Below are 24,618 nucleotides of genomic sequence, written 5' to 3'. Positions count from 1 at the left end.
TGTATCCGACTCGTGTCGAGGAGGCCGTGTCCCTGGCGGTACCGTCGGGTGCGCGTGCGCCAGAACTACGGCAGGCTCCTCAAGACAAACGGCGGTCGGACAAAGATTGCGATTTCGAAATCGTCATGAATCGTCATGAGGCTCGGGGTTACATTTACACAAAGAGCGTGTTGCGTTTTGTGTACTCATGGTAGAGATCGCAAAGTGAGCCGCCGGTAAAGTAAGACCACACCGAGAAAAATGCAAGTAAATCGTTGCTTCGCTTGCTGTTTGGGGAGGGAGGGGAGGGGAGGGGAGGGGAGGGGGGGTGCAGTCTACAGGACTCAATGTTAAGTCTTGCCATTGGGGGCAAAAAGGAAAACTGTTGGAGAAATTCTGCAGGTCTGCTAACATTCGTGGAGATAAAATACAATTAATGTTTGGAGTCAATTCCGAAAAAGGCTAATTGGATTCGACACATTATCTCTGCTTTTGCTGCACAGATGCTGCCAGATCTGCTGAGTTTCTCCAGTGATTTGTTTTTGTAGAATTATACAGTCCTTCCAGTGCAGAAAGAAGTCTAGATCAAGAGTGGCGCTGGAAAAGCACAGCAGGTCAGGCAGCATCCGAGGAGCAGGAAAATTGATGTTTCGGGCAAAAGCCCTTCATCAACCCACAGCAATCTTCTGAAGAACATCCCACCCAGTCCCAGCCCCTTTGCTTATCATCGTCGCCGCTCTGTTACCACAGCTAACAGGAGGCACAGTGGTTCGATGGTTAGCACTGCTGCCTCACAGATGCAGTTCCAAACTCGAGCAACTGACTGTGTGGAGTTTGCACATGCTCTCCATGTCTGCGTGTGTTTCGTCCCACATTCCAAGGATGTGCAGGTTGGGTGAAATGGCCATGTTAAATTGTCTGTAATGTTTAGAGATGTGTCGGTTAGGTGCATTAATCAGGGGTAAATGTAGAGTAATATGTTTGGGGAATGGGTCTGGGGTGATTTACTCTTCAGAGAGTTGATGTGGACTTACAGTCATAGAGATGCACAGCACAGAAACAGACTTTTGGTCCAAATCGTCCATGCTGACCAGCTATCCTAACCTAATCTAGTCCCATTTGCTAGCACTTGGCCCATGTCCCTCCAAACCCTTCCTATTCGGTTGCCTTTTAAATGCTGTAACTGTACCAGCCTCCACCGCTTCCTCTGATAGCTCATTCCAAACACGCACCACCTTCTCTGTGGAAAAGTTCCCCTTAGGTCCCTTTTATATCTTTCCCCTCTCACCAAAAAACCATGCCTTCTAGTTCTGGACTCTCGCTGTCCAGGGAAAAGATCTTGTCTATTCACCTATCCATGCCTCTCATGATTTTATAAATCACTATGAGGTCACCCCTCAGCCTCCGATGCTCCAGGGAAAATAGCCCCAGCCGACTCAGCCTCTCCCTATAGCTCAAATCTTCCAACCCAGACAACATCCTTGTAACTCTTTTCTGAAGCCTTTCATGTTTCACAACCTCCTTCCAATAGGAAGGAGACCAGAATTGCACACAATATTCCAAAAGTGGCCCAACCAATATTTTGTATAGCCACAACATGACCTCCCAACTCCTTTACTCAATGCTTTGACCAGTAAAGGTAAGCATATCAAACGTCTTCACTCTTCTATCAACCTGCGACTCTACTTTCAAGGAACTATGAACCTGCACTCCAAGGTCTCTTTGTTCAGCAACACTGCCCAGGACGTCACCATTGAGTCCTCCTCTGATTTGCTTTCCCAAAATGCAGCACCTCGCATTTATCTAAATTAAATTCCATTTACCACTTCTCAGCCCATTGGTCCAACTAATCAACATCCTATTGTATTCTGAGGTAACCTTCTTTGCTGTCCACTACATCTCCAATTTTGGTGTCATCTGCAAACTTACTAACTATACCTTCTATGTTCACATCCAAATGATTTATATAAATGACAAAACGTAGTGCACCCAGCACTGATTCTTGTGGTACACTACTGGTCACAGGCCTCCAGTCTGAAAAGCAACCCTCCATCACCACCCTCTGTCTTCTACTTTCAAGCTAGCTCTGTATCCATATGGCTAGTTCTCCTCGTATTTCATGAGATCCAACCTTGCTGAATATCTTACTGTGAAGATCTGGACCCCTGGGAAGTGGGGAGGGGGGTTGGTTCTCTCTGTTCCATGCTCGGTCAATAAAAGCTCACAATCGGTCTGGTTTTTTAAGACTTCATTCTTTATTTGTTCGTACGGCTGGTTACAGAGCATCCAGAAACACAGAGCTTGTATACATCTGTATTCCTCGGAAGGGCTGCACACATGGTTTAAAACAAAGACATTTTCATACTTTTAAAGAAAGGTACAGGCCATGATCGCGAAGTACATTCAGTTACCAATCAATATATACAATATTGTTTTATTTGATAGCTACTTGGTCCAATGATATTTCCTGGAAACCAACTTTGTTTTCCAACACTCAGGCCATCCTTATCTCACTAACCAAGCCATTACATCTGCATTTGAAGGTCAATTAGGATGGCCAGTAATGTCTTATCTAGTCTAGTTATTTCATTGCTGTAAAGGGAGCATTGTTTGCTAATCTCTATTGAAGCAGACTGTGGTTAGTCAATTATGAAGCTAGAGCAGAATTAAAAGCCATTTTATGCAGCTTTTAGCAGAATTGTCAATTTGCAGCCATAAAGCCATTTTGTCACGTTATTTGTATTGAAAAGCCATTTTATTGTCACCTAAGTTATTAAGAGCATTTGTTAAGTGGTTGTTCCTGACAACAACTAGTTACCTCAGCCTGTATTCAGATTTCAGATCCTCAACTCCCCCGTTCGGTCATTCCATGACCACACCATAGGATGGGAGGGCATAGATTAGATCAGTCCAATCCAATGGACACTAGAGCCTGCCATACTTCCTCCTCCAAAGAGGAGGAAGCAAGGGTGGGCAACCGCTCCTCCTCACCTTCATTTGGATGGAGAAGAAGCATCTTCTGGGGGGAACCACTGTTGTCAACAGAAGTTATTAGCTTGGCAATGATACATTTAACAATAGCAATGCCAGCAAAGAGACAAATTAAAATAATACCAATATACATTGCCAGATTTATCAACCGTTGTACAATGAGCCAAAACCCCAATCTCTCAATCCAGTGCCTTCTGTCATTTGATTGAGGAAGGTGTGGATGTTATCCAAATGCTTGGTAATATTCTCGATGAGGTCGGTAACCCCCATCATACACTTGCCCTTTACTATGGCGTGAACCCCACCCTCTTTGCCGAGTTGGTAGTCGAGGACGTACCGGTTTTGCTGGGAAAATAGACGTAATTCTGAGAGCATACCCTTAACACCTGCTAATGCTGCAGCCTTCTTGTTGTCCAAGAGGGTGAGGCCGCAAGTAAGATAATTTCAGTTTGGGTGGCTAATAATTCCTGCAGGAAAAAGCACTAAGAAATGCCAAGTCCACAGACTGGGCTTTACTGTTGCCCAAAGCCTTGGCATCTCTCCAATGTGTGCAGAATTCAGGTGAAACTGAACGTTTTGGTAGGGAAACCCCAACCCCGTTCCCAGGTAGTTGGACAGGGAACAGCAGTCTGGAAAATTGTCCCTACAGCGACAGCACGGGGAGTACCTATTTCATCAAGAACGAGGAAGTTGGTCACTCTGCCTTGGCTGAAAAAATAGTAACCAGGTTTAGTATAGATGATGGAGGGGGCTTCCCAATAAGAAGCAGGCTTGTCTTTGTGACTACCCCGAATGTATGGGTAGTCCATGGCTACAAAGTATGGTCGCCCTGGGTGCTTAGGGTGAAAGCTGTTCAATAAAAAGACAAAGAGATGCTGTTATTGTCCCAGACTAGTTCATTCCATCCCACAATTGGGAAGATGAAGGTGGGTGGTGCTGTTACCCATACCACGAAGAGCCTAAACACTGGTAATAACCGGGACACACTCCTCTCGTAGGCATACACATGAGATGCAAGGCCCCACAGGGGAGTAGTAGCGGTTAATACATTTGACCAAGGTCTTAGTCACATTTATGTAAGCACACCCCTATCCTGTACTGTTGTAACAATTTGGATAGGCTACCCCAGACTTATTAGAGGAAGTCCATAAGCACCAAGCAGGTGGGGATAAGTAATAGTCAAAAGAAACATTATGTCTGGTAAACACGTTAGAAGTGTTATACTCTGTCATTGGGATTCGGGAGGGGGAAAGGGGGTCAAGAAGTCCAACGCTGATGTGAGGCCTTAAGAGACCACTTCATCCCAGTCAAATATTTTATTGTGACTTTGAAGAAACAGATTGTTGGTGAAAGATAACATTTCCCCCTTTTCTCTTTTGCGGCACGCCAATTTAGACCTCTTTGAATAGAGGCAAGGCTTACAGGGCCACCCATAGCACAACTGTAATCAAACTGGCATAAAACACCTTGACAAGGTAAAAGCCATTGAGACTTGTCCTGTAAACGAACTGTCCAATCTTCTTGATGCAGTTGACCATTGCGACAATCATTCTTGGTAATGTTTCATGCATCGAAGGAATCAGTCTCTTGGCCCACAAGGACAACTTTTCGGCATAAATGTTACGCAGCCTCTGGTTGTTCAGGAGCACACTGATAAATAGTCCCTTCTTGAGTATTAATGCCGATGATGACGAATCCACATATCAGGGTTAGTTCAATCTTCATCATCTCACCCCTTGCGAGGGGCTCATCCGATGACCTTGCAATGGTGGGGGAGGTGCCCGGTGAACTTATCAGCAGTAGGGATGTTGAGGAGAACCTGGAAGGGTCCCTCCCATCGAGGTTGGAGCCAACAGCATGTCCATTGTAATAGAGTATTAACCATTCCCTCCTTACTCAAGTGTGTACAATAATACACATAATCAACTAAAATAGGCAGCAGCAAAGAAGGAGCACAAACATGTCCAGCAGAAGTTACCCACATTTTGGTTTGAGTATCGAGGGAGTACCCTATTTGAGGCCATAGTTTATGCTCTTCAGCAGGGGACTTTTCCTGTGATTTCTGTACCTTACCCAGGTCTGGCAAATCTGTCCCCATATTGTCTCTACTTGGGTTTTGCTGGAGGCCCAATGTGACCAGAAGTTTGGGGTGTAAGGCTGCCTGCATGGCAGCAGACTCCACCTACCCATTACTTTGGAAACCGTATCAGTTGCCTCAGCGTGACCCAAACATCTTGATAACTGCCAGATTGATTGGGCAAAACAGCATTACTATAATGCCACCCTGTGGGGGTTAAAAATTCTCTATGTTCCCACAAGACTCCATAATCGTGGGTCACACCAAAAGTATAACAGTGAGTCAGTGTACATTAGCAGATTTTCCTTTTGCAAGGACGCAAGCATGTTGATTGTCCGCATTAGCTCCAAGGTAACATTAAAGACACATCACTCCCAAATGGCCATATTTCCACAGTTAAAGCAAGGGCCAGCCATTCGTCCTTGGGGGATTTTGCTGTCTTGTTCCCAGTCACAAAGGTGTAATACTGAGGCCTGCCTGTCCCCATTTCAAGGGTCCTCTCGGGAAAACGTTGCTCAGCAGTGGTCGCTGGGTGGGCATCTGAGGTAGTTTCGACCCCCAGTGGGTATCCTGGTCCCAATCAACCCTGTCGGGGCTGGCACATGACATTGGGGATCATGAGGGTGCTGGGTATAATCAGTTTTATCTGTAACTTGCATAGTAGTTCAGTCTAGTTCTGGTCATCCCAATAGAAAACCACTGCTCACCTCATTTGCAACTGGAAATTCCTGGACTAGTTCATGTTGTTTGTCTGGATCATGTCAGTGACACCAGAAGGAAAACATTGCAAAAGCACAGGGTTAAACAAACGTGACTCAGCTTCTCGATTATTTTTTCAATTGTAAACCATTTCCGTCAGACAGATGGCCACGTATTTCAGTCTTACAACACAAGCCATTTGTATTCGGGCTACTCCCAGAATTTTACTGCATTTACATCTGTATCGTCCTTTGGACGTATTGAGCAAACTGGGCTGGTTTGTTCTTGCGGTCAGGGGCATGCTTCATCAACATTACTCTGGTTCCCAGGATGGGCCCTGGTTTAGGATGGCGCAGGCCACTCATCCCCATGATATCGGCTTCGAAGACTGGATGCTTCATTTTCAAAAGAAGGAAAGGGGAGGGTGTGTGTGTGTGTGTGTGTGTGTGCTGGGGACAATCAGGAGATGTCAGGGGCTCAACTGATATCCAGGAATAAAATCCCCATCCTCAAAGAAGGTCGGTATGCCAGACATAGGCTCGGGATTCCGAGTAGAATCTAAGTTCTTTATTTTACAGCGTTGTTGCTTTAACCCTGTTTGTATTTTCCTTAGCCTTAGTGGCCTGACACTGTTTCTCATGTCCCTTTTATTCTTTCATCTATCCATTCACAGTCAGCTATGAACACCTCCCAGCTTTTGGGAGTTCCATCTACTATACATACCTCTATCCCCCAATCACATGCAGAATACCGTCATCTGGCCAGTAAGGTATCTTTCCTTTCTTTAGTTAGCAACGAATTAATGCAACCATACTTCAAATTAACTGTGAGGCAATGAGACAATGTGTAAAGGAATAAAGCCAAGCGATCCTGCCAATTAATTCTGATTTTGTGATTCAGTGCTAATACAATTGATTATTAAAAAGAGAATAAATAAAATAATCATTACCTGTATTTCAGAGGAGGAACTGAACAAGTGGCTAAGACATTTCAAAAGTCATCAATATAAACTGGAAATTCATTTATTCAGTATTCAATATTTAAAATGTAAAATATATACAGTTTCCAACTCTGAAATCCATTGTCCTAGTCCCTTAATGTAAATCCTAGATTAGGTTCCTTAAGCGGTCCTGACCAGTCATTGCTCATTTACAATGCTACAGGCCATGAAGTGACTGCAGGGCTTTAAAATGTCTTGTCTACTCACATGGTAACAAAAAACTTCTAATGCACAAATAATAGCCGAATCCAAAAACGCAGATATTAACAATAGGATATTAATTTTGTTGCATGATTTATCACAATATAAAGGATAAATAGAATGGTCACTAGGACTTTATATAGCACAGAAACAGACCCTTTGGTCCAACTTGTCCATGCTGACCAGATATCCCAACTTAATCTAGTCCCACCTGCCAGCACCTGGCCCGTATCTCTCTTAAACCCTTCCTATTCATATACCCATCCAGATGTCTTTTAAATGTTGTAATTGTACTAGCCTCCACTACTTCCTCTGGTAACTCATTCCATACATGTACCACCTCTGCGTGAAAATGTTTAAACTTGTGAGTCAGGGGAAAGGGAAAGCAACAGGGAGTGTGGAGTCAAGTAGAAAAATAAGCAGCAGGTTAGCACGTGCGGGGTTTAAGTTCAAGGCACACTAGGAATGAAGCAAAAAGGATGGATAACTTAGGTAGAGGTGATGGAAATCATGAAGATAAGAAAATTAGCATTACCTGAAAACAAAGTAGATGAATTAACAGCACAAATCATCGTAAATGATTATGATGTGGTAGGCATCACAGAGACATGGTTGCAGGGGGTTCAGGACTGGCAGTTAAACATCCAAGGTTTTACAATTTATCGAAAAGACGGGGGTAGGGAGAGGGGGCGAGGTTGCCCTGCTAGTTAAGAATGAAATTAAATCTATCGCATTAAATGACATAGGATCAGATGATGTGGGTGGAGTTGAGGAACCACAAAGGCAAAAAAAACCATAATGGGAGTTATGTACAGACCTCCAAGCAGTGGTCAGGACCAGGGGCATGGGATTAGACAACCATGGCTGACAAAGTTTCACAGAAAAAAAAGAGAGCCAATAATGTGGCCAAGAGTACTGAGAAATCAGAATATTGGGAAGACTACAAAAACAAACAGAGGATAACAGAGAGAAATAAGGAAGGAGAGGATCAAATATGAAGGTAAGCTAGTCAGTAATATTAGAAATGATAGTAAAAGTTTCTTTCAATACATAAACAAATGAGAGGCACAAGTAGAGATTGAGCCGCTCCAAACTGATGCAGGAAGGCTGGTGATGGGAGATAAGGAAATAGCTGAAGAAGTTAATAAATACTTTTGTGTCAGTCTTCACAGTGGAAGACATGAGTATTATCCCAGCAATTAAGGAGAGTCAAGGGGCAGAGTTGAGTATGGTCGCCATTACAAAGGAGAAAGTACTTGATAAGCTAAAAGGTCTAAAAATTGATAAATCTCCTGGCCTGGATGGGCTATATTCTAGAGTTCTGAGGGAGATGGCTGAAGAAATAGCAGAGGCATTGGTTGTAATCTTTCAAAAGTCACTGGAGTCAGGGAAAGTCCCAGATGATCGGAAAATCACTGTTGTAACCCCCTTGTTCAAGAAAGGATCAAGATAATACGTGGAAAATTATAGGCCGATTAGCCTAACCTCAGTTATAGGTAAAATTCTAGAATCCATTGTTAAGGATGAGATTTCTAAATTCTTGGAAGTGCAGGGGCGGATTAGAACAAGTCATCATGGATTTAGTAAGGGGAGGATGGACCTGACAAACCTGTTAGAATTCTTTGAAGAGGTAACAACATAATATGGTAGAGTTAGACCAGGGAAACTCGGTGGATGTCATCTACCTAAACTTCCAAAAGGCCTTTGACAAGGTGCCTCACAGGAGGCAGCTGAGTAAGGTGAGGGCCCATGGTGTTCGAGATGAGTTATTGGCATGGATTGAGGATTGGCTGTCTAACAGAAGGCAGAGAGTTGGTATGAAACATTCTTTTTCGGACTTGCAGCTGGTGACAACTGGTGTCCCGCAGGGTTTAGTGTTGGCGCCGCAGCTATTCACTTTATATATAAATTATCTGATGGAGAGACTGGGGGCATTCTGGCGAAGTTCGCTGATGATACGAAGTTAGGTAGACAGGCAGGTGATTCTGAGGAGGTGGCGAGGCTACAGAAAAATTTAGACAGTTTAGGAGAATGGTTCAAGAAATGGCTTATGAAATTCAGTGTGAGCAAATGCGAGGTCTTACACTTTGGAAAAAAGAACACAGGCATGGACTATTTTATAAAGGGTGAGAAAATTCATAAAGCCAAAGTACACAGACATCTGGGAGTGCTAGTCCAGGATTCTCTAAAGGTTGACTTGCAGGTTGAATCCATGGTTAAGAAAGCAAATATAATGTTGTCATTTATTTCAAGATGGTTGGAATGTAAAAGCGGAGATGTGCTACTGAGACTTTATAAAGCTCTGGTTAGGCCTCATTTAGAATACTGTGTCCAGTTTTGGGCCCCACATCTCAAGAAGGACATGCTAGCACTGGAGCGTGTCCATGGGAGATTCGCACAGATGGTAGGCCTAACATACGAGGAACGGCTGATGATCCTGGGATTGTATTCGTTAGAGTTTAGAAGGTCGAGGGGAGATCTAATAGAAACTTACAAGATAATGCATGGCTTAGAAAGGGTGGACACTGGGAAATTGTTTCCATTGGGCAGGGAGACAGTGGGCACAGCCTTAGAATTAGAGGGGGTCAATTTAGAATGGAAATTAAGAGACATTTCTTCAGCCAGAGGGTGGTGGGCCTGTGGAATTCATTGCCACGGAGCACATTGGAGACTGGAATGTTAAATGTCTTCAAGGCAGAGCTTGATAAATTCTTAATCTCGCAAGGAATTAAGGGATACGGGGAGAGTGTGGGTAAGTGGCGTTGAAATACCGATCAGCCATGATTGAATGGCGGAGTGGACTCGATGGACTGAATGGCCTTAATTCCACTCCTATTTCTTATGGTCTTATGTTGAATTGAAACTTCAATTGTCATTGAGGGAGGAGAATTGATAAGGGCTTTTGCCCGAAACGTCGATTTTACTGCTCCTCGGATGCTGCCTGAACTGCTGTGCTCTTCCAGCACCACTGATCCAGAATCTGGTTTCCAGCATCTGCACTCATTGTTTTTACCTATAAAATAAAGCTATGACTGGCACACCATAATCACGAATGAAACACAGCTGTCTTAAAATTAAGTTGAAACAAACAAATCTGAAAAAAAATCTGCTCGTATCATTTTCTGAAACAATGCTCTTGCTATGGGATATTTTGAATCTATCTTTATACTTCCAGATTTACAAAATTTAACTAAATTAAATAAGGTTCATGCAATTCCTCCACTCAATGAGCAAATGTTAAAGTCTGAAGTGATTTTCCTCAATGTTAGGTTTAGATTATAACTAAAATTGAACAAGAGACCTGTTCTCATCGTGGAATAGAATGATTCTGCACCTGAGGCCCAGATATACTGCGACAAATGGAAATCAAATTCAAAACAGTCCCAGATCTCATGCTCCAGGGAACAGAACACAAACATTCAATCGCCAACAAGCAAATGTGCATTCAAACCGAATCTTAAAGGGTTAAACGTTCTGCCAGCTGCAGGGAATCAGCACTGAGTCTCTGTCTCTCTCTCTCTCTCTGTCTCACATTTAAGGGTAATGAGGCACTCAAATTCCAGAACAGTCAAAGTTAGGGAGTTTAGCCTCATTAACCCTGGCTGTAGCACATAGCAGCCTAACCAAATGTGTGAGAATTGTATCACTGGTCAGCTTTTTTCTTTCTTTAACGTGACAAAAGTAGCAACCACCTTCTATACTTCATAAACCAAGAACAAACACCAAGACAAACAGAACAAAACCATAGCAAACAAGACAAAGCAACAAAGCAAGACAAGCCAAGCCAAACAGACACAACAGAGAAGATAATCTCAATTTAAAACTGTCACTAATCAACAACCCGACAATGAGCAAGACTAATGATTTCTGCACAACCTTCTCGACATTCTCAAACCCTGATAGTCTTGTTACATATCACAATATTTCTGTGTTTCATCTTACACAGAATAATTTGGAAATCAATTTAGACAATACCAACTTGACCAAATTGGAGGGGGGGGGGGAGGGGTCTCTGTTCCATGATCGGCCAATAAGCACTCACAATCGGTCTGGTTCTTTAACACTTCATTATTTATTTCTTCATACAGTTGGGTACAGAGTATCCAGAAACACAGAGGTTGTGCACATCTATATTCCTCGGAGGAGCTGCACACATGGCTTGATACAAAGAAGGATACAGGCCATGATCGCAGAGTACATTCAGACTATTACCAATCAATATATACAATATTGCTTTATTTGACAGTTACTTGGTCCAGTGATATTTCCTGGAAACCAACTTTGTTTTCCAACACTCAGGCCACCCTTATCTCACTAACTGAGCCATTGCACCTGTACCTGAAGGTCAGTTAGGATGGCCAGTGATGTCTTATCTAGTCTAGTTATTTCTATGCTGTAAAGGGAGCATTGTCTGCTAATCTCTATTGAAGCAGACTGTGGTTAGTCACTTATGAAGCTATAGCAGAATTAAAAACCATTTTATGCAGCTTTTAGCAGAATTGTCAATTTGCAGCCATGAAGCCATTTTGTCATGTTATTTGCATTGAGAAGCCATTTTATTGCCACCTAAGTTATTAAGAACATCTGTTACGCGGTTGTTCATGACAACAACTACCTCAGCCTGTATTCAGTTTTGGATCCTCAACTGAAATCTAAATAGATCATGTCCACTGCTCTGCCCTCATCAATCCTCTTTGTTACTTCAAAAAACTCAATCAAGTGAGTACGACATGATTTCCCACGTACAAAGCCATGCTGACTATCACTAGTCAGTCCTTCTCCCTCAGGATTCCCTCCAACAACTTAGAGTCATAGAGATGTACAGCATGGAAACAGACCTTTCGGTCCAACCTGTCCATGCCGACCAGATATCTCAACCCAATCTAGTCCCACCTGCCAGCACCCGGCCCATGTCCCTCCAAACCCTTCCTATACCCATCCAAATGCCTCTTAAATGTTGCAATTGTACCAGCCTCCACCATATCCTCTGGCAGCTCATTCCATACACGTACCACCCTCTGCGTGAAAACGTTGCCCCTTAAGTCTCTTTTATATCTTTTCCCTCTCACCCTAAATCTATGCCCTCTAGTTCTGGACTCCCTGACCCTAGGGAAAATACATTGTCTATTTATCCTATCCATGCCCCTCATAATTTTGTAAACCTCTATAAGGTCACTCCTCAGCCTCCAACGCTCTGGGCAAAACAGCCCAGCCTGTTCAGCTTCTCCCCGTAGCTCAAATCCTCTAACCCTGGCAACATCCTTGTAAGTCTTTTCTGAACCTTTTCAAGTTTCACATCTTTCTGATAGGAAGGAGACCAGAATTGCACGCAATATTCCAACAGTGGCCTAACCAATGTCCTGTACAGCCGCAACATGATCTCCCAACTCCTGTACTCAATACTCTGACCAATAAAGGAAAGCATACCAAAAGCCTTCTTCACTATCCTTTCTACATGCGACTCCATTTTCAAGGTGCTATGAACCTGCACTCCAAGGTCTCTTTGTTCAGCAACACTCCCTAGGACCTTACCATTAAGTGTATAAGTCCTGCTAAGATTTGCTTTCCCAAAAATGCAGCACCTCACATTTATCTGAATTAAACCCAATATGCCACTTCTCAGCTCATTGGTCCATCTGGTCCTGCCCACCACTGTGATGTCAGGCTCACCGGTCTATAGTTGCCTGGCTTTACCTTACCACCTTTCTTAAATAGTGGCACTATGTTAGCCAACTTCCAGTCTTCCAGCACCTCACCTGTGACTACCAATGATACAAATATCTCATCAACGGGCACTGCGATCACTTCCCTACTTTAGTCGAAGCAAATGCTCAGAGGCACAGTATGGGTCTACCTTCTTCCCCTTTGTTCTAGGCCCTGGAGAAAGACAGAGAGAGAGAGAGAGAGAGAACGATCTCCCATCAGCACAGAGACATGAGTTCTCGGTCTTTCTCTCAAACAGCAGATTTTTAAGGAATACCATAGCCACTTACCACGAGCATCATCCAAATAAGGCAACATCTATATTGATTGGGTGACCATTACAATCAGCAAGCATCAACAGTAAACATAAGCCATTTGGCATTATACAAAGGATGTTCTTAACCTTGTTAACTGGCATTGCACAAGGGATGCCTTTTTACTATCCTTGCCTCATTGTTTACTGCAAGTCCACACCGACCCGCCGATGCGCAACCCACCCAGACCCATTCCCCTACATTTACCCCTTCACCTAACACTTTAGCATGGCCAATTCACCTAACCTGCACATTTTTGGACTGTGGGAGGAAACCGGAGCACCCAGAGGAAACCCATGCAGACATGGGGGGAATGTGCAAACTCCACACAGAGAGTCGCCTGAGGCGGGAATTGAACCTGGGACTCTGACGCTGTGAGGCTAACCACTGTGCCGCTGTGCTGCCCATGGTGATCAAAGTCATGCTAGTTGAGCCTTTGTCAGGCAATCTAAAACCCAAAACATGATGAGCCCCAAGACAGCAGGCCCCAGCCGCACCTATGCCGGGGTAGCCACTGCCTTAGGCTTGGCTGCTCAAACCCTAGCTGCAAATATATCCTCCTTCAGGCACCTGACTAAACGCCTGGGGGTGAAGGCCTATCCCCATCCCAATATGACTATCGAGGCCTGCAGTAAGGCTGTAGCTAGTCTGGTCAGCTCACTGGCCATGGTTGCTGCAGCCCGCATGTACGGGAAGGCCATGTTTCTCGTAAAGACCGAGCAGGCGGTCCATCTGTCCGTGGAGAAGGGGCTCATTGTGGGCAGGACATACCTACCTGTTGACCCATTGGAGATCACGGCCCAGGGGGTTGTGATCTCTAATGTCCCGCCCTTTATTGCCAACGAGCTCTTTCTCCCCCACCTTCAAACACTGGGGAAGATCCATTCGGATGTCCAACCGCTCCTGCTTGGTCTGAAGGACCCCACCCTCAAACACATCTACTCCTTCCAGCGCCAGGTGTTATTTCCCTGGCCCGGGAGGATGTCGCAGAGGGCTCCTTTAAGCTCCTTCACAAGGGCGCAGCCTACCACATCTTCTGGACGGCGTGCGTGTCACCTGTGCCGTAAGGTGGGGCACATAAGGAACTGCCCCCCAGCCCACACCAGCAGCCGCGGGTGATGCCGCCGCACCCACACCCCCTCCCCCAGGACAACACCGAGCCCCGAGGCTCGTGTCCGCGTACTGCCACTTTAACAACCTGCTGCTGGAGGATGAGCGGTTCTGGGACTTGTTTTGTTGGTTCTGGGCCAACTGGAGAAGGAAACGGGGAAGTTTCCCCTCCCTGAGGCTATGGTGGGACATGGGCAAGGCTCATGTCCGCGCTTTCTGACAGGCGTATGCGAGGAGGTGAACAAAAAGACGGAAATCAAGGATTGAGGAGTTGGAGGAGGTGGTGTTCGATCTGGAGTCACATCTCAGTCAGCCCGATGTGGACCAGCCCTGAAGGGGGTGTACGAAGAGAACACCGCACTCCAAGACCTGCAGCTCATTGGGTCTCTGATCTGGCTCCTCCAGGACCTGGACTGCGGCTCCCCCTTCTTCTACTTGCTAGAAAAAAGGCACAGCACAATGTCAGCAGCTCCTTGTGCTGCTGGCCAACAATGGGTCCCTTGTCTCTGATCCAGAGGGTATCAGGGCCCAAATTCACTCTTACCACACAGCTCTTACCACAAGTCCCTTGGGCTGGATGCGCTGACTGTGGAGTTTTTCAGGGCATTCTGGGAAGCGCCTATGCACAGGTCCTGGGGGAGTTTCTTACTACCGAAGAGTTGTCCCTTTCTTGGCGTGGAGTGGTCACTTTCTGCAAAGTTTTTGCCAGGCTGTTGGCTTCTCGTCTGGCTTCCGTGATGGCCCACATGATTTACCCACACCAGTGGACGAGTTACGAGGGTTCAGCTGGAGTACCACCCATCTCCTCTATCTGGGTGTCTACCTCAGCCCAGCTGAGGAATCCTGTCCCATGAACTGGCAGGAGCCGGAGGCCAAGGTCTTGGCTCGCCTAGGCAGCTGGACAGGACTGCTCTGAGTTCGGTCATAAACCAGCTGGTTGCTGCCATATTTTGGTACCGGCTGGTCCCTTTGGTCCCTCCTCCTGGTTTTGTTGCTGACATCCAGAGAATGTTGGTTCACTTCTTCTGGGACAAAAAAACGTGCTGGGTCGCAGCACAGGTTCTGAGTCTTCCTATTGAGGAGAGCAGTCAGTTGCTAGTGTGTGTTCACACCCAGGTGGTGATTTTCTGCCTTCAGGCCTTGCAGCGATACCTCAACCATGACACGCAGCTCCTGTTGATCAACCGTGATGGTCTGGAGGTCGCTCTCAGGACACTGCCTGTCTTTTACCAGGACCTGATCACTGTTTGGAACATCATCGAGTTGCATCATGCCTACCCTCCAGCAGGAGTAGCGGCTGTCATCATGAAGCCATTGGTCAGGAATCCACACCTCCATGCTCACGTGTTTGAGTGGCTATTGGAGGGGAGGGCCATCCCGGTAAGGGTGGCCAGGGTCAGGGATGTGGTGGTTAGCAATGGTCTTGGCTGGTCGCTGCCACAGGATATAGTGAGCAGGGCAGCGGTAGGCTTCCGCTTTGAGGCCACTGCCATTCGATGCCTTAAAACGGCAGTGCTCAGACCTGACATCGTGCACCAGAAAGATGAGTTAAAACAATTGCATCAAAAAGCATTTACAACAAGGAGAGTGAATGCATCCTTGTGCTATTACTTAATGAATGATGCCTTAATGAGGAAATGGAGACCATCATATATTCAACCAGATAAGAAATGGGCAGAGATTCATCAAATTGTTTTGCCAGTAGGGTATAGAAAGGAGGTGCTGAGAGTGGTGCATGAGCTACCACTTGGAGGTCATTTAGGGGTGAGGAAAACACAGGCTAAGATACAAAGACATTTTTACTGGCCTGTACTGCACAAGGATGTAGAATTTTGCCAGACATATCGTATATGTTAACTAATCGGAAAACCCCAGTCTGTAATAAAACCTGCACCTTTAATACTTATTCCAGCATTTGAGGAATCTTTCACAAATATCTTGATTGATTGTGTAGGTCCCCTACTTCAAACAAAAAGTGGGAATAAGTATTTATTAACAATAATGGATGTATCGACTAGATATCCAGAGGTAATCCCATTACGCAAAATTACAGCTAAAAGGATTATAGAAGAATTGTTTAAATCTTTCACTAGATATGGACTACCAATAGAGATCCAGTCAGATCAAGGATCAAATTTCACATCCAAACTATTCAAGGAGGTTATGGATAATGTGGGAATGAAGCAATTCAAATCTACTGCGTACAATCCAGAATTGCAGGGAGCACTAGAGAGATTACTTTAGTTAAGGGCTCATGGTCAGGATTATCCAGGTGATTGGGACAAGGGAGGTCCGTTTGTACTTTTTGTGATCAGAGATACACCAAATAAATCAACCAAATTCAGTCCATTTGAATTAATGTTTGGGCATGAAGTAAGAGGACTGTTAAATTTGATTAAGGCAAAATTAATAAGTCAGAATTCAGAGACCACCCATTTAAAATATGTGTCAAATTTTAGAGAACTATTAAATAGAGCTGGAGATGGCTAGACAACATTTAAAATATCACAGCATATAATGAAACAGGAAGCAGTTGGGAATAAGGTATTGGTGTTACTTCCAGTAATAGGTGAACCTTTAAAAGCCAGGTTTAGTGGACCTGATCATAGTGAGTGAGGTGAATGACTTGACAAGGACTCCAGGCAGGAAGAAATCTCACTGTGTGTGTCATGTGAATATGCTCAAAAGATATTTTGATAGTGCAAGCGGGCATCAAAGCCGCCCTGCTTTTGGCCACGGGACTATGCCTACATCAGGAAACTATAAGAATTCATTTTGTGTTTTAAACAGCAGTCGCAGCTTTAAACCCACAGAACTCAGCAGCTGCCGGTCCGCCCACGTGACCGGGAGATAGGAGACAGAGGACAGATCAAATCAACACTAGACCAACACTACCCATGACTCATAGACCAAAACTCTGGAATTAATTAATATGGAAACCCATCTCCTAATCACATCAAGAGACTGACTGAAACACACCCATACCCATCGATACGGAGCCACCCTGACACAAAGGACAGGCATCCACCAGACAGAAACGGACAGACCAATACACACCAATACCCCAAGGGAACAAAGGGGGGTGCTAGCAGATAATACCCGGACCCGTTTTACATAAACCAATTAGCACCCTATTGTGCGTGCCCTGCAACTCTCCTGGGATGGCAGGAAACATACTATTTGCACCTACTCCAGTGATGATGGGGAACGATCATTCCATTCATCCTCAAATTCCATACATCCTGACAACTAAAAGTATATAATATGTAACAGCGCGCGGGAACAGGAGAGCAGACGAGATTCGGACCTCGGTTGATCTCTGCCGGTGTTACTGTAGCAATAAACCGATTGTTGAACCGCACTCTGGGCTCGGACTGATATCATTTAATCCGCGCTAACAATTGGGGGCTTCGTCCTGGTTAACGACGGCTGTTGGATCCCTGCGACGGCACTGGGTGAGTATCTTTACTCTTTTACTTCTCGTGTAAAAGTCTCCCAGTGCTCCGCAAGGGACTTCACTGCCGGCCGTTATCTGAACCTGTGGACAGAGCGAGTCCGGCAGTCGTGTAACGGTAGAGTACTCTTTAAAAGTGTGTGTGTGTGAGTGATCCTTCGCGGGTGGGCGATTGGGGTCGCGGAACACTAGTAAATGTGTGCGTGATTATTATTATTGTCATTTATTGTCAATGTGCTACTGTGACTGAAGGACTATCCTTGGACCGACGACTTTAGGTACGAGACCCTGACAGATTGACCCCCCCTGTTTAAAAACCGACCAAACAAGCCTTCCTGGTTGACCTCTGCAGTGAGAGTTAGGGGGCCCCATTGTACGTTGAGCCTGGTTTTAGCGCCTTCCTTGCGTACGCGGTAGAGGCTGGGAGGTCTACGCGCGCTACAAGAAGGGAAGTCCTCCAAACCAGCCCAAGACGCGGGGCCTTTGGGCCAACCGGCAGTTATACGCTCTGCCCATTGACCTCGCGGTCCCGAGGTATTGGCCTCTGTAGGATCAGGCGCGGTTAGGTCTGACTTCACGCCCCCCCCCCTTGCACTCGGGCCCCTGGTTCACGCCCAGTGCTTGTGGGGTACACATGACCGCTGAACGTCAGGCGGTGAGAGAGAGACTCACGGAAACCCGGGGTTGCGCGCTCAGGAATCGACACGCGCCCCATCTGTAACTATTCCCCCCCCCCTCCCAGGTTGACCCACGGGGCTAGGGTTTGACTTACAGGGAGTGGGCTCCCCGACTGGGAGATTAATAAGCCAGTGCCAGCAACATCCCTTAGCACGCCTGCTAGCTTTACTTTAAATTAGCTTCTGTTAAGTTACACCCACTGCGCCCCTACCATGGGTGGGAGCGCGGCCGAAGACCTAGATTGGGGGCCTGAGGGTTCCCTTACCCGTTTTATAGCCGACAAGAATAAGACACTTATTAAGGCTATGCTTCGCTCAGGCTGGGAAGCCGCTGACCCGCTGGATGTACAGCGCGAGTGGTGGGCCCGCCTGAAGAAAGATAGGTACGAGAAAGCTTGCGTCCTGGTGCTACAGGCACACGTCAGGCTTGCCGGCAAGGTTCAGCTTTATGTCCAAGACAAGAAGCAGCAGGCCACGGAGCATCTAGAAGCCCAGGCGCTTGCTGCCCGTACGGTTTTACCGACCTTAACCAATGCACCCAGCGCCCCGCCGTCCCCCACCTGGGACTGGGAGGGGCTCACGGACAATCAGGGCCCCCGGGAATCGTGCTCGGGCTATGCCTGTGCAGCTCCGGTAAAAGTTGAATATACCCCCAGGGGAGGGGAGAGAGGACGGGCCACGACCCTTGCCCATAACCCCCGCCTTAAGATGACCTACGTCTCCCTGACCCCGGGCGACACCATGAAACTTCTGGACAGGCTCCCCGCCCTGACGCCCCAGGAACAATAACGCAGAATTCTGGCAGAGGCTTAGGGAAATGCAGATCTGCCACAACCTTCACAATAGGGACGTGGCCGGCCTGGTTCGGACCAAACTCCCGGAGAACCTGTGGTCCAGGCTCCGGCCCGCGCACCAGACCGGGTCCTGGTGCGCTGACCTCAGCGACAGCCGTCGCGAACAGGAGGTTGCCCTCGCCGACTTCAAGGCTGATGTCAGCGAGGTGCTCGGCCATACACCGGTCGACTGGAACGCGATTGTGGGTATCACTGAGAAGCCTGGGGAGTGCGCCCAGGAATATGGGGTCCGCAAGTTTGAGGCATTCCGAGCACACAGCGGGGTTCCCGACGCTGATAGGCAAAACCCCGCATTCATTCAATTATACAAAGACGGTCTGAGCCCCGCACACCAGGCAGTCCTACGGACGGGCCTGCTGCCCTATGTCACCTTTGCGGAGCTTGAGAACTGGGCCATGACCATGGACAGCCGAGCGGCGCCTGCCGTTGCGGCAGCTTCGACGGACGAATGGGATGTTTGCTTCCGCTGCAAACAGCCGGGACACCGAAAAGCCCACTGCCCGCTCTCTTTCCGACGTCCCTGGGGCCAGAAGGAGGGCCGGCCACCCTCACAGCCGCACTCTTCACGCCACCACGACCAGGAACGCCCCAGACAAGGGGTCTTCAGCGACCCCGGACCCCACAAAACCCGCAGCCCAGGGCCGAAACCCACCACCCCCGACTGGGATCAAGTCAGTCGGGGCCAGCTGCTCGAGCTTTTACAGATGCTCGCTCGAGGCAAAGACTGAGTTGCGTCGGCCCCCATCCCGGGAGCCAACCCCCGTATCTGGGTTTCCGCATCGCTAGGGGGCTGCCGATGCAAGATTTTGATTGATACGGGGGCGTCGGTCTCCCTCACCAACCTCGACCTTCCCTCAACCCACCACTCCATTTCCATTAAAGGAGTTGGGGGGAGCTTGGTTATTGCACGCCGAAGCGAGGCTGTCCTCTTAGAGGTAGACAACATTTTACTCCCCGTACATTTCTGGGTTTGCCCAAACTCGGAGGGGACGATCATGGGTATCGACCTCCTGGGCGAGCTGGGGGCGGTGGTGGACGCGTTCCACCGTCGCCTCCTGTGGACATCCCGCGATCTTCACAAGACCTCCCAGGAGGTGGAGATGGGTGCCCACCAAATCTGTCGCTACAGTTGCACCCAGTGTGCCCATCGCCCGGGACTGGGGCAAGGATGGTGCCTTCGGTGCCGTCTGCCAACTAGTCCCGGAGGTGTGGGCCACGAGCAAGCAGGACTGCGGCCTCGTCCGCTCCCCTCCTGATCGGATACCTAGGCCTGTACACGCCCCACACCGACAATACCCGACTAAACCTGAGGCGCTGCGCGCCACTGAGGCAATCGTTGCCGAGCTCACCTGGCACGGTGTCCTGCGCCCCATGGTGTCCACCACCAACTCCCCTATATGGCCAGTCCGGAAGCCGGATGGCAGCTACAGGCTCACCATCGACTACACGGCACTCAATAGGGTCACCCCCAAAGAACACCCTATCGTAGCCAGCCCGACCACCATCTTCAATGGCCTCGAACCCTCACATCGGATATTTATGGTCCTGGACGTGGCAAATGGCTTTTAGTCCATTCCCCTGCACCGTGACTCACAGGACAAGTTTGCCTTCATGCTGCAGGACAGGCAGTACACATGGACCCGCCTGCCACAGGGCTTCCACAATAGCCCTAACATTTTCCACAGGGTCATGAGCCGGACCCTGGAGGGTGCGACCTCTCCCCCTTCTCGAGCACCCTCCTACAATATGTAGATGACCTTTTGATCGCGTCCGCGGATGCGCGCCAACACCTGGGGGCCCTGGCCGCTGTCCTGTGGACCCTCGGCCGGGCAGGATTCCAAATAAACCCCACAAAGACCCAGGTCGGACTGGCTAAAGTCCGCTACCTGGGACACGACATCAGCCAGGGGAGCAAGACCTTACCCGCCGACCGCAAGTCGGCCATCGCCGACATGCCGCGGCCGGACACAGTCAGGGGAATCCGCCGTGTCTTGGGGTTTTTTAACTACTGCCGACCCTTCATTGCACATTTCACCACTATTGCCGAACCCATTCAGGGGCTGGTGAAGGGGGGCAGGCCGGGAGCGGAGAGGGTGGTATTGGGACCCGAACAGGACGACGCTTACTCTAAGTTAAAATCCCATCTCCTCAGCGCCCCGGCCCTGCGCCTCCCCGAAGCCCTTCCACATCTTTTACGGACTCGAGGGGGGGTTTTACAGCGCTGTTGTCACCCAAACCTCAGGCGACCTCATGAGACCAGTGGGTTACTACTCCACAAAGGAGTCCCCGGTCGTGAAGGGCATGCACCACTGCGTGGCGGCGCTGGATTGCGCCGCATGGGCGGTCCAGGTGTGTGAGCCGGTCACTATGTCCGGCCAGATAATTTTACACACTAGACACACGATAGTTGAACTCCTGAATACTGACTCTAACCGCCCCTCTTTCTCCTTACAGTGCAACGGGTGGACCGGTTCCAGGGAGACCTGCTCCTACACACACTAACCCTACACCCTTGGTAAGGGTGCCTCTCTCCCTCTCTTCCCACAGATCATGCTTCACCGGTGTACCGCTCTCCTCCCTGCTCTCCTCTTTGCCTATGACTAGTGCCTTCCTTCCCCAAAATATACGACAACTTCTACCGCCACGGTGTTGCCTTCAACGCGTCCGACGCCATCTGTATTCCTGCAAGGGACAAGCCCGATGTGATCGACGTGTTCTACAATGCCTGGCTGGAAGTTCTCCCGGGCGTACAGACACTCTGTTTATTCTGCACATCGGAGCGCGACCCGCGGCCGACCTGCCTCCGACATGCTGAGGCGATGGACTTGGGGGTTGCATGTTCGGGACAATGTGTGCCATGCCAGAGGATCTCTCCTCTGCCCCGGCCTTTGATGCCTTTACTGTACGGGATTTGTCTGTATGCGGATATTACGAGCCTACTAATGCCGCGGTAGTCTCTTTGTATTTGTGCTTTCCACCCGCCCCGACCACACCGCCCCCGACCACAATTCCCGAGATATTGCCATGCCCCTCTCTGGGACCGGGGCCCGCGGAGGGACTGGTATTGTGGGATGAGGGAGAGACCCTTTATGACAACGTCCGACACGAGGGCGTGCCTGTGCTGGTCAATATATCGGGCATCTGGGTACCGGACTATTGCACATCACAGGTACGCAACTTATACGCCATGATGAGGAAGGAGATTATAGAGAGGGCCATAGACGCCATGGGGGCAACCCACTACCGAAATGATATACATAACACGCACACACAACGATACAGACGGGACATAGTCAATGATGCTCTCACAGGACTCAACACGGGGACATCCGTAGTAAACTCCCTAGACATCCAGGGCCTTAACGAAAAGGTTGAGCAACTAAAAGGGGTAATGAGGGACCTGCTACAGAGGTCTCTCACAAATCAGGCAGACCAGGCACGCCTGGGGGAAGAGGGAGCATACACCCAGCTCGACGGCATTGCAGTCCTGGAGACACACGCCCACACCATTAACCGCCTTACAGACCGGGAAAGAGAAAACACGGCCCATATCAACGAGGGACAGCTGTGCCATGCGTATGGCCTGTGGATGGTAGCCCAGATCCGGCATAATCTTGACCAGGTCCAAAGGGGGGAGGTGCCCAACTGGATCGACAGTGCCAAACTGGCCTCACTCGCGGGGCGCTCCGGGCCGCTCGACAGCCGGACTCCGAAGGGTATGACCAGAATATACCCAGTGATGCCCGACTTTGAGGTCAGTGAGGCGACAGGAGTCGGGATTGTCCTCCTGATCCCTGTGGTCACCCCAGAGTCGGGGCCATTTCCCCTGTTTCACATTGAGAACATCGGAGTCATACGGGAAAACGCTTCCCTCAAATATCGATTAGCTCACCACATAGCCATATCTCGAAACGGCGCTGTGTACGGGGTGCCGCTTACAGGCTGCAAGCAGCGGGGGGCAATTACCATCTGCCCTCACCCCTTACGAAGGAGTGAAACAGAGGACTGCGGGTTCAACCGGACACAGGGCTGCACCCTTGAAATCGAACCCACGGGTCCCCACTTCACTAGGGCGGGGTATGGTGGGGGGGGGACAATATTGTGTCTCCACTCTTGAAACCTCATTTTGGTATAACGGACTGCAGTGCCCGATTCCCCAGCACGAGTTCTGCTTCACCCTCAGGCGCGCAGTCACGGTTGGGCAAGCTCACATCTCAGAGGTCCGACGACGGAACGCCGAGTCCATACAAACTACTGATAAATTCAGGGACACCCTTAGGGACTATCAGGAGCCTGAACAAGCCCCCATCCCACATTTGGCTGAGGTCTTACGGGAGCTTAGGACCGGGTAGGACACTCAGTGAAATTGTATCACCAGTTGCAGTCTCATGTAAAGGACCTAGAGGAGGAAACAGACACAGCTCTGCAGTCCCAGGGGTGGGCACAGAGGGTGTGGGATTGGGGCCTGAACGTAAACATCCTTCCCTGGATCCGAGTCATCTCGCACACCATTGTAGGCATACAGTTACTGCTGGCTCTGGCCTGGCTCCTGCTGGCGTGTCATTCATGCCGCCAGCACAAAAAACGAAAGGCCAGGAAGACCATGCTCCACACCATCGACTCCTGGCGGGCGATCAGGCACCATGAGCTCACAGGGCTCGAGGTAATGTGACCTTCTCCCGGGACTATCCAAAGGCCCCATGACTGCAGCAGGACGGCCGGCGGAATGTACCAGGCGAGGAGCCGGGGGTGTGGACGTGTCCAACCCCTTGCCGAAAGGGGGGACTGCAAGTGGGCATCAGAGCCGCCCTGCTTTTGGCCATGGGACTATGCCTACATCAGGAAACTATAAGAATTCATTTTGTGTTTTAAACAGCAGTCGCAGCTTTAAACCCACAGAACTCAGCAGCTGCCGGTCCGCCCACGTGACCGGGAGATAGGAGACAGAGGACAGATCAAATCCACACTAGACCAACACTACCCATGACTCATAGACCAAAACTCTGGAATTAATTAATATTGAAACCCATCTCCTAATCACATCAAGGGACTGACTGAAACACACCCATACCCATCGATACGGAACCACCCTGACACAAAGGACAGGCATCCACCAAACAGGAACGGACAGACCAATACACACCAACATCCGTGCTAACAATAGGGAAGGAAAGCAAGAGGAGAAGGTGTTAATGAATACAGCACAGAAGGAAGAACCAAGTTCAGAGGATTATGAATTGGACATTCCTCAAATCAAATTAAACAATGAGGAAGTTACCAAAAATTGGGATAAATTATTGAGTTACCTTCCACAAGAAAATCAAAATGACCTGAAACAGTTATTACTATCACATGGGGAGATATGCGGAAATAAACTGGAAAGTACTAACCTAATTGTGCATGATGTAGATATAGGAGATATTGTTCCAATTAAGCAACATCCTTATAAGCATAACTCTCTAAAGTTGGCACAGTTTCAGAAGGAGATAGAGCGCATGCTCCAAGATGGTATAATCGAACTGAGTTACAGTGACTGGAACTCACCATGGTGAACAAAGG

At 48.3% G+C, this 24,618-nt stretch overlaps 1 protein-coding gene across 2 annotated transcripts; it reads left to right on the top strand.

The window, feature by feature from the left end:
• Nucleotides 1-28: 28 nt before the first annotated feature.
• On the top strand, nt 29-24,453 carry LOC148136870 (uncharacterized). 2 transcript variants are annotated; one of them, XM_087982951.1, is made up of 2 exons: nt 29-242; nt 21,607-24,453. In XM_087982951.1, the coding sequence occupies exon 2, from the start codon at nt 21,896-21,898 to the stop codon at nt 23,174-23,176; it is 1,281 nt and encodes a 426-aa protein (XP_087839077.1). In that variant the 5' UTR covers nt 29-242; nt 21,607-21,895; the 3' UTR covers nt 23,177-24,453. The 2 variants fall into 2 exon arrangements, with proteins under 2 accessions (XP_087839077.1, XP_087839076.1); XM_087982950.1 differs by having other exon boundaries at nt 21,514-24,453.
• Nucleotides 24,454-24,618: the final 165 nt, after the last annotated feature.

The sequence above is a fragment of the Chiloscyllium plagiosum genome, unplaced genomic scaffold (assembly GCF_037043375.1).
Source record: "Chiloscyllium plagiosum isolate Xiang-an unplaced genomic scaffold, Cpla_swu_hap1 HiC_scaffold_44, whole genome shotgun sequence".
In the NCBI taxonomy this organism is placed as follows: domain Eukaryota; kingdom Metazoa; phylum Chordata; class Chondrichthyes; order Orectolobiformes; family Hemiscylliidae; genus Chiloscyllium; species Chiloscyllium plagiosum.
This window is presented reverse-complemented; position numbering and strand designations above follow the sequence as displayed.

Bases quoted from the DNA above. Each gene is read 5' to 3' on its own strand.
- LOC148136870 (XM_087982951.1), top strand. From the start codon at position 21,896: ATGTTCGGGACAATGTGTGCCATGCCAGAGGATCTCTCCTCTGCCCCG.